A 16727-nucleotide genomic window follows, 5' to 3' on the forward strand; every position below is an offset into this window, starting at 1 on the left:
AACAGAAAACAATCTTTATCAACAAAGAAATTGAGAGTTTGAAAGGTTAAGTAATTTGCCCAAAGTCACATAAGTAGCAAACTCAGGCCAGTCTGACTTCAAAACCTGTATTAAGTATCCAACTTCCTTCAAACACTAGGATAAGGTAATGTCTTAGATGATTTTACTAGACCTAATTTAAAAAATTAAATTGAAACAAACAAAAAAAACCCAAAGAGAAACAAAACTCCTCAAAGATTTTACTTGCCAGTAAAATGGCAAAACAAACTAAATCAAGTAGGACTAGAACTGATTTTATGGTTACACTTCACAAGACCACATGGGATGGGATTTTCCAAAATGTTTACCAGGATTTCCCCAATATCATATTCTTCAGGATATCAGTTCTATGAAAAAGATTCCTTGGTTAAATAAATTTGGGAGTTCCTGCATACTATATATCACCTCCTCTTGTAGATTCAAAACATATATATAGCATTTCAAAGACTCTAGAAACGTACATACATAACAAAAGCTCCAGGAAGCCATGTTAAAGAAACCACTTGAACTTTGTTTATGCCAGCGTTTGTCCACTGTATTTGACCAAGAACTCTTCTGCCCCATACAACTTCTATTAACACCCTGCAGGACTTTTGTTAAGTTCCACTTTATAAAGTCTCTTATAAGGTCCTAAAGTAGGTATAAATCTGGAGGACAGAGCAACGGGTTTACAAAATTATCAAACATTTTTTAATAACAGTACAGTCAGCCCTCCATATTTGTGGGTTCCGAATAGGAGGATTCAATCAACTGCAGATCAAAAGGCCTCTGATGGTTGCGTTTGTACTAAATCCATAGACTTTTTCTTCTTGTCATTATTCCCTAAACAATACACTTTAACAACTATTTACACAGCATTCACATTACATTAGGTATTATAAGTAATATAAAATGATTTAAAGTATACTGGAGTATATACGTAGGTTATATGCAAATACTATGTCATTTTACATAAAGGAACTTGAGCATTCACAGATTTTGGTATCTGCAGGGAGGTTTTGGAACCAATCCCTCTGGGATATCGAGGGACGACTGTTATGTCATTTCTCAAATATCCTTTGTTCCAAGGCCAAGGAAAGGAAGAATAAATTGAATCCTTTTTTGGGGAAAACGACTTTAGATTTTTTTTACATGTGGATTTATTTATTTTTAAAAATCAGAGCTATTAGGGGGCTGGCCCTGTGGTGTAGTGGTTAAGTGTGCGTGCTCTGCTGCTCGCGTCCCGAGTTTGGATCCCGGATGCGCACGGATGCACCACTTGTCAGGCCATGCTGTGGCGCTGTCCCATATAAAGTGGAGGAAGATGGACACAGATGTTAGCCCAGGGCCAATCTTCCTCAGCAAAAAGAAGAGGATTTGCATGGATCTTAGCTCAGGGCTGATCTTCCTCAAAAAAATAAAATAAAATAAAAAATCAGAGGTATTAACAAATACACATACTAGATAAATGTATTCTTTCTCCCCACTTCACTGAAAAATGCAGTGACATTGTACAAAAGAGTAGGTTTTTCAAACATTACTCATATTGTCAATATTGTTTATGAAGTAGTCATGATAAAAATACAACAAAATTTCCAACTTATCAGTTAAAAGACACTAACTTGGCCTTTGAGGCATGTGATATCACATCAAAGATATATTTTAGAATAAACAAATGTTTCAGGTTTTTAAGAAACAAAAATAATTAAAGCACCAAACCTCAGTCAGATAGATATCAATATGTAGATCACACAAACTATCTAGAAATAAAGCAGACTTGTTTAGTATGAGTAATAAAAATTTTTCATTGAATTAAGTTGTCAGATGCTGTGTCTCAAAGAACATTTGCTCCTAGATATAATATTAAGTTTAGAATAATCTGGAAAGAAAAAAAAAATCTAATTTACATTTAACTTATGAGGCTTGACATAAATGTCTACCTGAGGGGGAAAACACTTAGTAAAACAAAACATCCAACTATATTTTTTCCTTTGTTTATAGAACAGATGTGTCCCAGAAAGAAATGAACACCCATTTCTATTAATTCTATTTTATATACCCAATGATATTTCTAATAAAACTGAAGATAACATTCTCACATAAGAAATTCACCCCCAAAAGAAATGAAAACATTTTAAAAACAAGACTCTGTGAGGGCAGAGACCGTGTCCAACTTGCTCACCATCATATCCTTAAATGATCTTCCTTCCATCATTCATTTGACAAATATTTACTGAAAGTCTACCATGTGCCAGGCCTGACTTTAGGTTCTAGCTGTGAACATTCTGTTCTCAGGGACTTTACATTTCAGTGGAAAAGAGACAGACAATAAATAAATAGTCAGTGTGTAGTAAAAATATGTCAGGTGGTGATAAGTGTTATGAAGAAAAATAAAGCAGGGCAAGGAGACAGAATATTGGAAGAAATGTCTCTCTATAAATTTTTACACAATTCTTGCCACATGTACTGAAAATGCCTGTTTTAATTCCTAGCTTCAATAATGTTTTATGTGGCTAGAAAAAGTTACTTGTATCCAATACTAATACCCTTGATTAGAGAAAAAGTCAAGCAAATTAAAATTTAACTCCTGGAATCAATCGATAAACTAATAACTGTGCTTTGTTTTATTTTAGTTTGGACAAGAGATGATAAAAAAGTGACTCCTTCTCTCTGATGTAAAGACACTGGGCTCATAACTATGTTCCTTCTCTTTCTCACACACAGACATGCATGCACGCACTCCTGCAAGTGCGTGCTCTGTTAAAAGAAACACCACCCTTTTGGGGAGGGTGTGTGTGTGTGTGCGTGTGTGCGTGCGCTATGAAAGGCAAAATGTGATGATTATGTCATTGCTGTGAATCAAGAATACTTGTTATTAAGCAATAGTACATTTGTTTATGAACCTCATGATGAAATATGTTTTCACATCATCAACTTGCCTAGCCCAAGTCTTTATTTTGTCACTTTTGAGTGAGTAACAAATATCAGATTACCTATTACGTACATGAGGAGAATATAGGTAAATGAGCAGTTAAGTGATTTGCTTAAAACAAAAAAACCCATCAAACTAAGTTCATTTTGGTCTCAGACGAGAACTTTGATTTCCACAATACTAATTATACAAATTAAACATGTAAAATAACCATGTAAAATGACCAGAGTAGTTAAAGAAAAAAATATTTTATCTTCTTTTTTAAAAGAAATCAATGTTTTCAAAAAGAAATTCAACAGCATTGTTTCCATTATAGCCATCCACGTAATGTGGTGGCTTGTTCCTAAACGGCTTAGAGCAATCCAGCACAGCACAGTGAGGAAGTTCTGGGAAGCCTTGTGAGGCAACTTAAGTCTCACAGATCACTCTACCCTTGTGTTTTCACAGCTGTTACATAAACTTTTCTTCGAGGGAAAACAGTCTGGCGCCAGGAAAGAACTGACCCCACTGGCTCTGGACTTTACCTTGTTTCCCGTACCAGCACAGCAGATGCCCAGGGCCATTGCAGCTCCATACCGCACATGAGGATTGTAACTCTCTGATAACAACGAAACCACGCTGGGGCACTGTTCAGGGGTCCTGGTAAGAAACAGAGAAAGTGAAGACTGTGTCACAGGTAACACTGTAAATCAAGATGGAAGAATTTTAACCATTTTTTTTTAAGTTATGGGAAACAAGAGAATTATATTTAACACAACAGAGAAATTACAGAATTAAAAATCTCCCACAGAATTCTGATTGTTGATATTAGAAATCTATCTTCAATATTCAGAGACCATATGCAAAGAAAGAGGAACGTGTCAGAGATTCCTCAACGAAAGCTCCGCACTACAGCATTATAGTCATTCCCTCATGCCTCCTCCATAGTGGGAAATAACCATGGGGGGGCGGTGAGGGAGCACACACTACTCTACATCCATTCTTATATTTCCTGCTTACTCTGTTTTGATTCAGAAGACGAAAGTCATTTAGAGAGACTGTAGGATGTTTCCAAAGCTGCATGAAAGAGTTAAATCTCCCAGTATTACTTGGCTGAATATTAAACTGGTAAATAAGCTTTGGTAACGAGGAAATTCTGATTTTTTTTGTCTTTAGCAATTATTTTGTGTTGATAAGTACTAGAGAAATTGTTCTTCTCTCATCCTCTTCATATTTGCAGTAAAGAAAAAAAACAGGACAACCTTGACAAATGAAGTGCCTGATACCTCGTCTTTAAAAGACTATCCTGTTAACAGTGGTGGGACAGCAGGATGGGGTTAGTAACTAGAATAGAGTGTAAGGGGAACGTCTGGGAGGCTGGTAATGATGTTGAACTGGGTGCTGGTTACATAAGTGTGTTCAGTTGTGAAAATTCATCAAGCTGTAGGCTAATGATCATGTGCACGTTTTTGACTGTATATTAAACGTCAATAAAAATTAAAAAAAAAGATTATCCATATACTACATTTTAAAGTTTTTTTTTTTTTAAAGACTATCCCGTTGTGAATGAAAGCAGTTATTATCTACAGACCAATTCAAATGTTTAATTTTATGATGGAATTGTCCTCTAGCCCCAAACTCCAGGGAGGGGTAAATTCAAATTTCAAACGGAGAAGAGCCAAGTTCATGAAAACTGGAAAAGTGGAATTTTGCTATAAGGGAAGGGTGGATTATTCCCCTCTACAACAGAGTCTATCGCCCTTTCTTGAAAATGTTCTCAGTTTGACTAAGCTTCCTAGTATGAATAATTTGGAAATAATACTATTGGCAACAATATGGAAAAATAGTCTGACGTTGTGGAAAAAAGCAATGTTTTGGGAAAAAGATCTGGATTCTACTCCTAGCTTTGCTAATTTCTTAGTACATGACATTAGGCAAGTCACTTATATTTTCTTTTCTGTAATTAGACTATTTTGCAGGAATAATATAAAAAACAAATGAGCAAATAACTGAAAATATGGTAACAACATATAGGCTTTCAGTTAATGCATGCTGATAAGTTACATAAGAGAAAGCCATGAAGTCAAAAAACCCGTGTTCTAGTTCCTATTTGGTCTCTAAATAGCTGGGATAATTTAGACAAGGTTCAATTAATCAAATACTCCAGGGTCCATTTCCACATCCAAAAACAGAAGGAATGGGACCAGCAGTTCTCTAAGGTCTGTACCACTTTACAATTCTATGGCTTTTAAAAATGAACCAATCACCAATGGTTTTAAATCAATGTTCATTATTATAGGACATTTCTTCAATGAGAAATCGTTCTATGGAATTTAAAGTGATATTACACCAAAGAGGTTGTTGGAGAGTATTCTGCAACCTGTAGTTGACAGCACCATCATTTAACTTTTTTTTTTTCTGGGAAAGATTTGCCCGGAGCTAACATCTGTTGCCAATCTTCCTCTCTCTCTTTTTTTCCTCCCCAAAGCCCCATATACCTCGTTGTATATTCTAGTTATAAGTCCTTCTAGTTCTTCTATGTGAGCCACCGCCACAGCATGGCTACCAACAGTCGAGTGGTGTAAGTCCACATCCGGGAACCGAACCCAGGCCTCTGAAGCGGAATGCACCAAACTTTAACCACTAGGCCATCAGGGCTGGCTCACCATTATTTAACTTTTATTTTTCAGTCCTATTAGGCTAAGAGTTTAAAGCTCTGTCCACAGTTTGCTACCCAAATCCTCTGACAAACTCAAGCATTTTGTCACCTAATTAATTACAAATAAAACCACTCAAGATTGTACATATCTCAAGGGCCAAGGGCTGAGACTGTGTCTTCTATATTTTTAATCCCAGTCAATTATTAGCACAGTGTTAGGTACTAAAGATAAAATAATTTTTATTACTCAGTAAAAGACAAAGGGAGCCAAACTAAATCTATATTTAGACACTAACCAACCAAGTATTTTCTACTGGGTTTGAGGACTAATGGTTAACCACTGGGAAAAATATCAAGCCCTTCCCTGTTTCCCTTTCCTCTTAAGTTTATAATTCAGCTAGATAATCAAAAACAGGGAGAGTTAGCAAGTCCCTGTGAGTATTACTTTATAAGGGCTAACTGAGTGTCTTTTAATTTTATGTGCTTTGAAGTTCTCAGTAGGGAGATCACAGAGAGGGCTAGGGAAGGTCTGTTTTAAAAATGAAACACACACTGAACTAGGTAACTAAGTTCTGATGTGCTGTTTCAATAAAATTTCTTGGCTTATAGCTAACAGTCACCTTGCCCACGTTACTATTTGTACAAACCTGCAACAGAGCAGGAATTGTGCAAAGGCATATGCACAAGTCACTGCCGTATCATCCAACCATAAACTGCACATATGAATTCGTTTCTTTCAACAAACTGGCTATTAGCTACTGCTTCTTTATTGAATATTTTGTGCAACCTGAACACTAAATCATTTTAATAAATCAAGATGCTTTCAAGAATATGGTATCTTGGGCCGGCCCCATGGCTTAGTGGTTAAGTGTGCGGCTCCGCTGCTGGCGGCCCGGGTTCGGATCCCGGGCGCGCACCGACGCACCGCTTCTCCGACCATGCTGAGGCCGCATCCCACATACAGCAACTAGAAGGATGTGCAGCTATGGCATACAACTATCTACTTGGGCTTTGGGGGAAAATAAATAAATAAATAAAAAATTAAAAAAGAATATGGTATCTTGTTTCTAATCTATTTTCATTAGAGGAGGAAATACAGCAATATATGTATATAGGCAGAAACACTGTTCTAAGCACATGGAGTCCATCACAGTGGGAATTGAGTGAGGCCATAAACCTCAAGGTAGTCCCTTGGTGGAATTATGAATTTATAATTCTCATTAGGTAAGTGCCACAGGATTAACATAATGACACAGGAATTAAGAGTATACCCTCCATTTAACTCCCTTGTACTTCCTACCAATAAACTCCAAACAGAAAGAGGAATAAAGGGCACCCTTCTCCTAAACTGCTTCTCCTCCCACCGTGACCATTCATCTACACACAGGATTATTCCCTCACTCCCCACAGCAAATCTGCCACCAAGTCAAGTGAAACCCTTAAATCTTGTTTCTGTTTCCATTGCCTGTTTCAGGCCCTGATCATCTCTCACTGGAAATAACACAGCAATTCCTTAAATGATCTCGCTGCCTCCTTTTCCTCTCATCTTCAGTTTGCTGTAGTAGAGAGAACACAGGATGGAATCAGAAAGACCTGGATTCTAATTCTGGTGCAGCCATTTATTAATAGAGTGACAATCACTAAATCTCTCTGAGCCTTAACTGCTTTATCTATAAAATGGTACCTGCTCCACCTTATTCATGCTGGGGAGAGTTGGTGGTGTGATAGAGTAGAATACTATACTATAATCACTGAAATCTAGATGCATAACCAGAAATTATCTTTGGATCAGAACCAGGAATTTGGCTACTAGTATGCTATAGTTTGGGATCTTATTTTTTAAAAAAGGTAAGGTAACTCATACCCAAAAGGTCATTCAAAACAATATAAAGCAAGTTGGATATTAAACCTAGAAAGCTGGTTATATTCAGAGCTCTGACCTCCAGATTTCCTCATCGATTTTTTAGGGAACTAATGGCACACAGAACACTTACTCACTTGCCCCTCAGCTGCAGCAAGGGCAGGAGATTCCAGGGAAAACTGACTCACAGCAAAGAACTTATCCTAAATGTATCTGAAAACTTCATTTATTTTATGAGCCCAACTTGTTAAAAAGTATTTTATTTAGAACAGGACGTTAACAATTTCATGAAGTTTAGAAAAAAATTGTGCCTGGGACCATAAATACTGGGAGCCTAATGCAGAGCTTTACCTAGTTGATTACTATGAAGACTGATGCAGGGTGTGAGAGCTATAAACTCAAAAGCACATAAAAAATTCTTGTTAGTTTCTCAGTCTAATAACAGTTCCAACTCTGACACACACTTCAGAAAAGTGTTAACACAAGGAATCACAAATTCTTTAATAAATTAGCTGAGACATTCAATCTCTTCAAGAGTACAATAAAACCATAATATTCTATGTTTACTTCTGTTTTTCAGCAGGCAGCGCAAAAGGACAAACGAATCTTTCTAAGCAATGACAGGAATGCAAACATTCACTGAGAGCATAACTTCTGCACATTAATCTTTATCCAAACATATATATGTACATAGAATGTATACATACATATAACATTTTTAAAGTAACAGTTAATAAATGATAAAATATCATCACCATTTTGCAACTTGGAATGAATTCATGGACCTCAGCACAATTATCAATGACTGCTAACATCATGAAAAGAGAAACAACTAGACCTTATGTGTACTGCCAGCCCTGCCTCTTCCAAAAAAAAACAAAAGAGAAGAGAGAAAAATTGAACCTGAATGTGACCAGGCCTCTAGATTCAACTATCAATTTACAGGAAATATAAAAGACAAAAAAAAGAAAGCATTCTACTACACATAGGGATGCAATCAGCAAAATCCATACCAGGGGAAACTTGACAGTAATAATGACCTGGTTTCTTCAACAAATAAAACTGCAAGGAGGAAAAAAAAGAGAGAGAGAGAGACCAAGCAAGAGATGAAGAGAGAACCTACAATTTGAAAGAAAATACACCAAATCTTTAATATCAGTTCATTAGGCTTTCTTCCAGTTATTTTAGATAATTCTGACACTCCTTAAATCTTAGCTTTTTTATATAAACATTTATCTCTATCTCTTAGACAACATTACAAAATAATTCCTGTAGCTTGGACCAGCATTTATAACCAAGTATTTAAGTGACTAATCCCTGATTAGCAATAAATGCTCATTGCTCATTTCTATGTCTCCATGAACATATTTAGAAAAATGTCTAGAAATGGATGAGTCACAAGAAAAAAAGTGGATTCTGTTTTATTGGGTAGGGTGAAGTAGAGAGCAAGGAATTCAATACATGGGAGACCACTTTATTAGCATAGAATGTTACCTATGACTTAGCTTTTTCACATATTTATGTTTTGACATGTTGTATATTTACTTAGATAATTACAAATTTGCTAGCTGCATTTGTTTTCAACAATGGGGCTACATGTTGTGGGAATTCTAGCAACTTTTCTTGCTCTCCTTTATGTTATTTTTTGGCTCGTTTATAAAAATAAAAAAGGTGAATACTATTGTTAAAAAGGGGGGCAGATATTATTCTTTTTTGAATTTTGTTTTCATCACAATATAAAAGAGATGCATAAAATATTCATTACCAGGAAAATAACTGAGAAAGAGAACAGTTTTGTTTTCCAAACATACTTTTGTCCCATGAAACTCTATATCCTAAAATATTTATTGAATATCTGTCCACTACACGTAAAGTACCACAAGGAAAACAAAAAACAAAACCACACAGATCCCGCCCCAAACCTTACAAACTTTGTCCTACCTTTAATATTTCTATCATCTTACTGGACTTCAGAAAAGTAAAAATTAGTACAGTTTTAGACAAGCTTTTGTTATAGTTCCAGATTAATTTCTTTCAGGTGCTGCCAAAATGAGGTGAAAATATCTCAAAGAGGTGAGAAGAAAGGAGATTCATAAGAATTATACAAAGAAATTGCTACTTCACCAAAATAAGCAACATGGCTCTGAAAAATCTCAGACTGTATTCCTAGACCTAGAGCAATCTGAAATATTCAAAAAGTTTATAGCATTATTAGCATATCCCTCACCTCTTTTAAATCAGCAAACCAAGAAAAATTTTACAGTATGAGTGGGTTGTCATCAATTTGTAGATTATTAAAGACTTTACTGGTATTTCCTTGATTTTATAAAAATGAACACAAGTATATTTCGATTCTCAGAAAGTTCAATTTGTTTCTGATATTTAAATAAGGTCTTGATGATAAAAGTCCACTTCTAATAGCTGATTACAGTGATTACTGAAGAACCGTAGAGCTGAACAAATCTACACCAAAGATACTTAGGTACTTTATGATCATCAACTATAATTACAGGTATAAAAATTATTTTGATTAAAGGACATTGTCATTTCAGGACATCAAGTTGTACTATACAGTTTCACTGATATTTTAAAAAATATCTTATTCTTTTGTTCTTGACAAAAGCAGATACAGTATGAACAGCTCTCTGGCAATAACCTGGCAACAATAACCTGGCAAAAACTGTGAGAATCAACTTTTATAGAACTCTGGAATCTAGTCAAAAACTTACAACCACCAGAGGAAAGCTTAATGAAGAAGCATGCTGCGGCACTGTTGTAAGAGAGCGCTGTGACATTTTAAAATGCCTCTTACCACCCTCACCCCTCAGACTGGCGGTGGTAGTGAAGACGCAGGTTGCTAATGAGAGGGAGCAATACAGACCCTATTCACACAAAATTGTGGTTGCGTGTTTCAACCTGTCTGGCAGCTCCCTGAAGGACCAGTGCAATAGCCTGCCTTTGTTTCATCCAGGGCTGGAGCAACTTCCCAGGTGACATTCGCCAAAAACATTTAAAGCCAAAAGTACTGGCCATAGGAGCCTGGGGTAAGGGATAATAGTCAAGACAGGCAATCAACAGACTGAAAAGCCTGGAAAGGAAGAGGCTGGGAAAGGAGACACGTGGGGCAACAAGCGCTTTTAAACCCTCTCATGAATAGCAGAGGAACTGAGAAGACCACATGCATGCCCAGGGTCGGACCCATGCTCAGGAAAGGCCTAAGACCCTAAACTTTTAGCTTAGGCTCTGGACAAGCAGGAAGTGAAGGCTAAGGCAGAGTGGTAACAACCTGGCTAAGCACTGAAGGAGTGCCCCAACAAAGAGCCAATCGGCAAAGACTGAGAGAGTCTCTTTTTCTTTTTCTTTTCTTGGCTCCAGGCATTTAAGGAAACTGTCAAAACACTAGTTGACCACTAAGCTAATGGAACACAGACTTCAATGGCCATACATGAGAAAGAATACAGACTTTACAAAACTACTTTAGAAAAGTCACTAAATAACCAACAACAATCCACAATAAGCAGCAATAACAAACCCTTGGAAGGGGGGAGAATCTGATTTCCTGAGTTGTCACAGTATAATATTCAAAATGTCCAGGTTTCAACAAAAAATTATGAGGCATGCAAAGAAATAAGAAAGTACAGTCCATTCACAGGAAAAAAAAATTAATAGAACCAGTTCATAAGGAAGTCCAGGTATTGGGACTTAAATAAACTATCTTAAGTATAGAAGAGCTAAAGGAAACAATGAGCAAATAACTAAAGGAAACAGGAGAACAATATCTTACCAAATCCAGAACATCAATAAAGAAGTAAAAATTACAAAAATAAACCAAATAGAAATTCTGGAACTGAAAAAAATGAAAAATTCATTAGAATTTTATAATTGAGCAGGCAGAAGAAAGAATCAAGTTAGGTTAATTGATAATATTAAGTTAGGCTAATTGAGAATTAAAGTTAGGTTAACTGAGATTATCCAGTCTGAGGAGCAGAAAGAAGAAAAATGAGCAGAGCCTAAGAGACCTGTGCGACACCATCAAGCATACCCACATATGTACAATGAGAGTCCTAGAGGGAGAGAGGGGTAGAAAGAACATTTGAAAAAATAATGGCCAAAAATTTCCCAAATTTTGATGAAAAACTAGAAACTCAAACTCCAAGCAGAATAAACTCAAAGAGATCAGTGAACAAAAAAGACAAAGACTACATTCTAGTAGGAGACAGATAACAAATAATAAAAGATAAAGTAAGTAAAAATATAAAGTACTAAGGAGAACAAAAAAAAGTAAATCAAGATAAGGGGTACTGGAAGAACCAGGAGGGCATACTGCAGTATTAATTAGGGTAGTCAGGTTAGGCTTCAATGACAACAATGATAACACCTTATTTAAGCAAAGACAGGAAGGCAGTGAGGAAGTAAGCCAAGTGGCTATCTGGAGGAGGAGGGTATTAGGTAGAGGAAACAACTCATGCAAAGACCCTGTGGTGGAACGATGCTCCGCATGTTGAGGCGCACCAAGGAGGCCCACGGTTTGAGTGTAGTGAAGGAGGGGAAGAGTAGCTGAAAATAGGCCAGATCATGCAGGGCTTTATAGGAATTTTGGCTTTTACTATGAGTAAAACGAAGGGCCACCAGAGGATTCTGAGCAAAGCAATGATATGATCTGACTTGTTTAAAAAGAATCATTTTGGTTGTTCTATTGAGAATAGAGAGCAAAGATAGAAGAAAGAAGGCCAGTTAAGAGGCTACCTCAGAAATCCAGTCAAGATGCAACGGTGACTCAGACAAAGTGGATGTGGGGGGAACAGTTTGAATTTGGTATATATATTGAAGGTAGGACCAACAAGATTTCCTGATGGATAAAATGTAGGATGTGAGAGAAAGAAGAGAAGGACACAACTGCCTTAAACTGAGATTAAGAAACGAATAGAGCAGATTTGGAGAAAAAGAGCAGAAGTTCAGTTTTGGACATTTTGAATTTGAGATGTTTTTTAGACATCTAAGGGAAATATTGAGTAGGTTCCTGAACATAAGAGTCTGGAGTCTGAAGGAAAGGTCTAGGCTAGAGATATAAATTTGGGAGTTTTAGTACAGCCACGCATTGCTTAACGACAGGGATACGTTCTGAGAAATGAGTTGTTAGGTGATTTTGTCGTTGAGCAAACATGATAGAGTGTACTTACACAAACATAGATGGCATAGCCTACTACACACCTAGGCTATATGGTACTAATCTGCTGGGACCGCCATCGTATATGCGATCTGTTGTTGAGCTAAACATGGTGCATGACTGTAAACAGATAGTATTTAAAGGCGTAAATGTGTATGAAATCACCAAGTGCAGACAGAGGGGAGAGGAGATCCAGAAATGAGTCCCAGAGGAGCACCAATATTAAGAGGTTGAGGAGATGAAACAGAACAAGTAAAGGAGACTACAAAGAACAGCAGTGAAGTAGGAGAAAATCCAACAGAGTGAGGTCTAATGGAAGCCAAGTGAAGAAACCATTTTAAGGAACGGGAAATGATCAACTGGGTCAAATGCTGCCGTGAAGTAGGCAGAGTAGGTTATATCACCTTCTTTTTATAAATGCAGAAATTAAGGCTCAGAGAAATTGGTTTGTCTGAGGTCTCCTAATCTTTAGGTCTCATTTCATGACCACAGAATCACAACCACTAAGCCGGAAATAAGAGTTTTAGGAGCTTTCTTCCACCAGTCGATGGAAACCAGAAGAGTGAATGGAGGAAGAAAATGAAGAGGAAGATGAAGTCAATAGATTCTGGGGGAAATGTGCATACTAAGAGGGTAGAATAAGAGTTAGAAAACATTCTATAAGAAAGAAAAAGAATCCGGATGGGGTGTCGTTGAAGCCAAGAAAAGATACAAGTTTGGAGGAGAAATTCTTAGTCAACAGAGCCGAATACTGCACAAAATCAACAACTGGTGTTAATTAGCGACTTTCTAAGAGTGGTCTTAGCAGACTGTTGGCGATAAAAATCTGATTATAAGGGTTATAGACCGGGTGGGTGGTAAGAAGAGAAAAAGACAGGCGCTTCTTTGAAGAAGTTTGATGTTGAAGGAAAGAGACTTAGGGGATAAGGAATGGTTTTATTTTTTATTAACTGGAAACCTGAGCATGTCTGCAAGAAAGAAGTTAGCATTGAGGAATTGAATATTAAAGGCATGGATTCTATGTGCAAAAAATACTTTATTCAGCAAGATTGCAAAGAATATTTAGAGTTGGGATCAAGAACTTAAGAGGAAACTAGTTGTGGAAAGAAGGAATGACAACATGATTCCAAAGAAGGATAGGATGGATAAAAAGAAAGACATTTTGAGAAGGTGAAAGGTGACAGTTTTCAGATTGGTCTAGGTCACTAAAATAAGAGGTAAACGTAGTCATTAGGGGAGAGTGAGTGAAGGAGTCAAAGGAGAACAGATTAAGTTTGGAATAGCTATTAGAGTTTTAGCTCTTTCACTGATCTCGTCAAAGAGAATGAACAAGAAAGAAATGAAAAAAAAAAAAGACAGCCGAGAAATATCTGAGCTGTCCCTTTGAAATAAGCTAGTCTTAGTTCCACCATGTCTGAATTATAATTATCAATATACTTTTTGCACCCCCCATAAGATTATAAATTACATAAGGGAGGAAAATGTTTATCTTGTTTATCACTGTATCTCCACAAGCAAAGGAACTCAATGAATACTTCACAAATGAATGAAAATGCAAGGGATGCAAGGGACACAATCCCACATATTGTTAAAAATTCCTTAAAGGTTAGTGTTTGATATATATTATGACTGAGAGGTAAAAAAAAAAATGTCCTTGGCTGATATTTAAGTTGTCTTCCTAGACCTATAAAAGATATTAGACTGCCCTTTTAAGTCAAAGATAGAATCTGTTCAATAAACTAAAAAGGCATTAGGGATAAAATTCAGTATTTTAGAAAAAAATACACCAATTAGGTTTTTTGGTTATGGTCAGATTAGAGTCTAAGTTTGGACTTTAAGCTACTTTAGTAAGAATTAATTTATCTGGAGTTCTTGGTAAATGAGATATTCTACACAAAGGAGGTTTCCAGATATTTGAAATCTCATTCAGTTATTAAGAATCATACTTTTATATTTCTTATCATTTGGGACGGAAAGCTTTTAAAAAATGCATTTCACGTGCTCCTGCCATCCAAAACAGGGCTGAATAAAGATGATTTAACCTTTTCTTAAATATGTGGAAGTCATCACTCTGTTATCAATTATTATAGCACATAAAGTTGTGGAGGGCTGAGTTATATTAGAGCTACAAGCCTCTATTCTGAGTAGGCCTATACACCTATACTTTTTAATTCCTATTTCTTCAGCTGACCCTGTTTGCTATTATCAAAGTGCTTGTCTACCTTTTAATCTGTTACTCTACGCTGGAGTAGGGAGGCAAACGTGTTTGTTAAAACTGTCTTAAGAGTAAATTTGTCACTGAACATTCTTTTGTACTACTTAGATTTACCACCGTGTGCAAAGGTATTTTCATTAAAGAGGGGGAGAGACAAGTTTTTGTGAGTGAGTATCTGTGTAGACCAAAAAGATCTGGAGTGGGGTCTTACCTGCCTTCTATTTACCATGCATGAGGTTTTAGAGCATGAGTTTAGCTATATGCCAACTGAGAGATTTATCTATCCTTTTATTTCTTTATTATTATTTTGCTTTCTTTCTGATTCTCAGCTATGCTTCTAATAATTCAAGGTTGCCAAATAAGTAGTTGTTCTAACTAGTTATGTTCCTTAGCCATCAAACTAATTTAAAAATACAAAAGTAAAAATAATTCAAGTACAGGGGGCCGGCCCGGTGGTGTAGTGGTTAAGTTTGTGTGCTCTGCTTTGGCGGCCTGGGGTTCGTGGGTTCAGATCCCGGGAATGGACCTACGCACTCCTTATCATGCCATGCTGTGGCAGGCGTCCCACATATAAAAAGTAGAGGAAGATGAGAATGGATGTTAGCCCAGGGCCAACCTTCCTCAGCAAAAAGAGGAAGACTGGCAACAGATGTTAGCTTAGGGCTAATCTTCCTCACCAAAAAAAAAATAAAAAAATCCAAGTACCAATTTTAACTAATTTTAGTTAAGGTTAAAAGAAAAAAAGTGAGTGAATGTGGATGAGAAAGGTTAGTGTTGGCAAAGTATTATAATAATAATAATGATTGGTATTTTTATAATATACTCAATGAATATTTTAAAAAATTTCATCTATAAACACAAATCAAAGAAAGTTTAGTTCATACAAGTCTTTTCATTCAATGGTGCTGTTTTCAATCTGACATTGTTTTGCAGACCCCTATCTGACTGCATAAGCAAAGATGCCAAATTGTGATTCACAGTACAGCAGTATTTTAAAATATTTCCATATTCCTGAAGAGAAGTTCTGGCACCTTAAAATCCATCTGATTGTTCTTGAGTATTATTTTGGTTTTACCAAAAATTCCTAGAAAATATTTTTTCTAAAATATTGAATTTTCAACTTAAAAAAGCAGCAAATATTGAATAAAATCTTCAGTGTTCAGTAGAACTCAAGTGAACCAAGTATTTTCCAATAACTTTCATACAAGCTAAGGAATATAAATCTGAAACAGAAAAGAGGCACAAATGCTATCACTGATCTCAAAGTAATTAAATAATTTTAAAATATGAGTGATCTATGATGATCTTTTAAAAAAGAAACCTTGAGAATGCTGAAGTTCTAATACTAAAGGTAGCCTTACAGTTTACAGCAAACTTAGCACAGCTGTTAAGATTTTTATACCAATTTTCTGAAATAAAGCAGAAATATATTTTCATTACATACATATTGTATATTTTCCCCAATCTATCTGTGGGAAAAAAAACACCAATGAACCAACTCCCAAATCCAGAGGCCATCTCTTTAAAACTGAGCAATGAAAAAGTTTCTGCTAAAACCTATGTATACACGTAGAATTCAGACCTTTCTGTGCTCTTCTATATAAGGTTGCAACCAGAGCAAATTAATTATGTTCCACAGCAAAGGCATAAATTCTGGATAAGAATCTTGTTTCACTGCTAGAAATTAGAACTCTGGAAATAGCCATAAGGCTCACAGGGCAGAATTTTCACAGAATGAAAGTTCTAGAATCTCTAGACTATATCTTATTTTTTCTCAAATGGGAAAAACAGCCCAGGGTTAATCCAAAACAAAACTATTGTAAGCTAAAATGACAGTTTATTACAGTCCCCCAAATATCAAAGAGAGCTTTTAAGAATAAAACTTGAATAAGGGTC

The 16727-nt window shown here is 36.2% G+C and overlaps 1 protein-coding gene across 1 annotated transcript in view; it reads right to left on the reverse strand.

Moving 5' to 3' along the window:
* The window catches only part of PSMD1 (proteasome 26S subunit, non-ATPase 1), a 92479-nt gene that overhangs the window by 25740 nt on the left and 50012 nt on the right, over positions 1–16727 (reverse strand). Inside the window, exon 17 of the mRNA XM_004427668.3 lies at positions 3475–3589. Within this exon, the coding sequence (XP_004427725.1) occupies positions 3475–3589 (115 nt within the window). The remainder of the gene's footprint in view (positions 1–3474; positions 3590–16727) is intronic.

The sequence above is a fragment of the Ceratotherium simum genome, chromosome 37 (genome assembly GCF_057802395.1).
Source record: "Ceratotherium simum simum isolate JZ-2026a chromosome 37, ASM5780239v1, whole genome shotgun sequence".
NCBI lineage: Eukaryota > Metazoa > Chordata > Mammalia > Perissodactyla > Rhinocerotidae > Ceratotherium > Ceratotherium simum.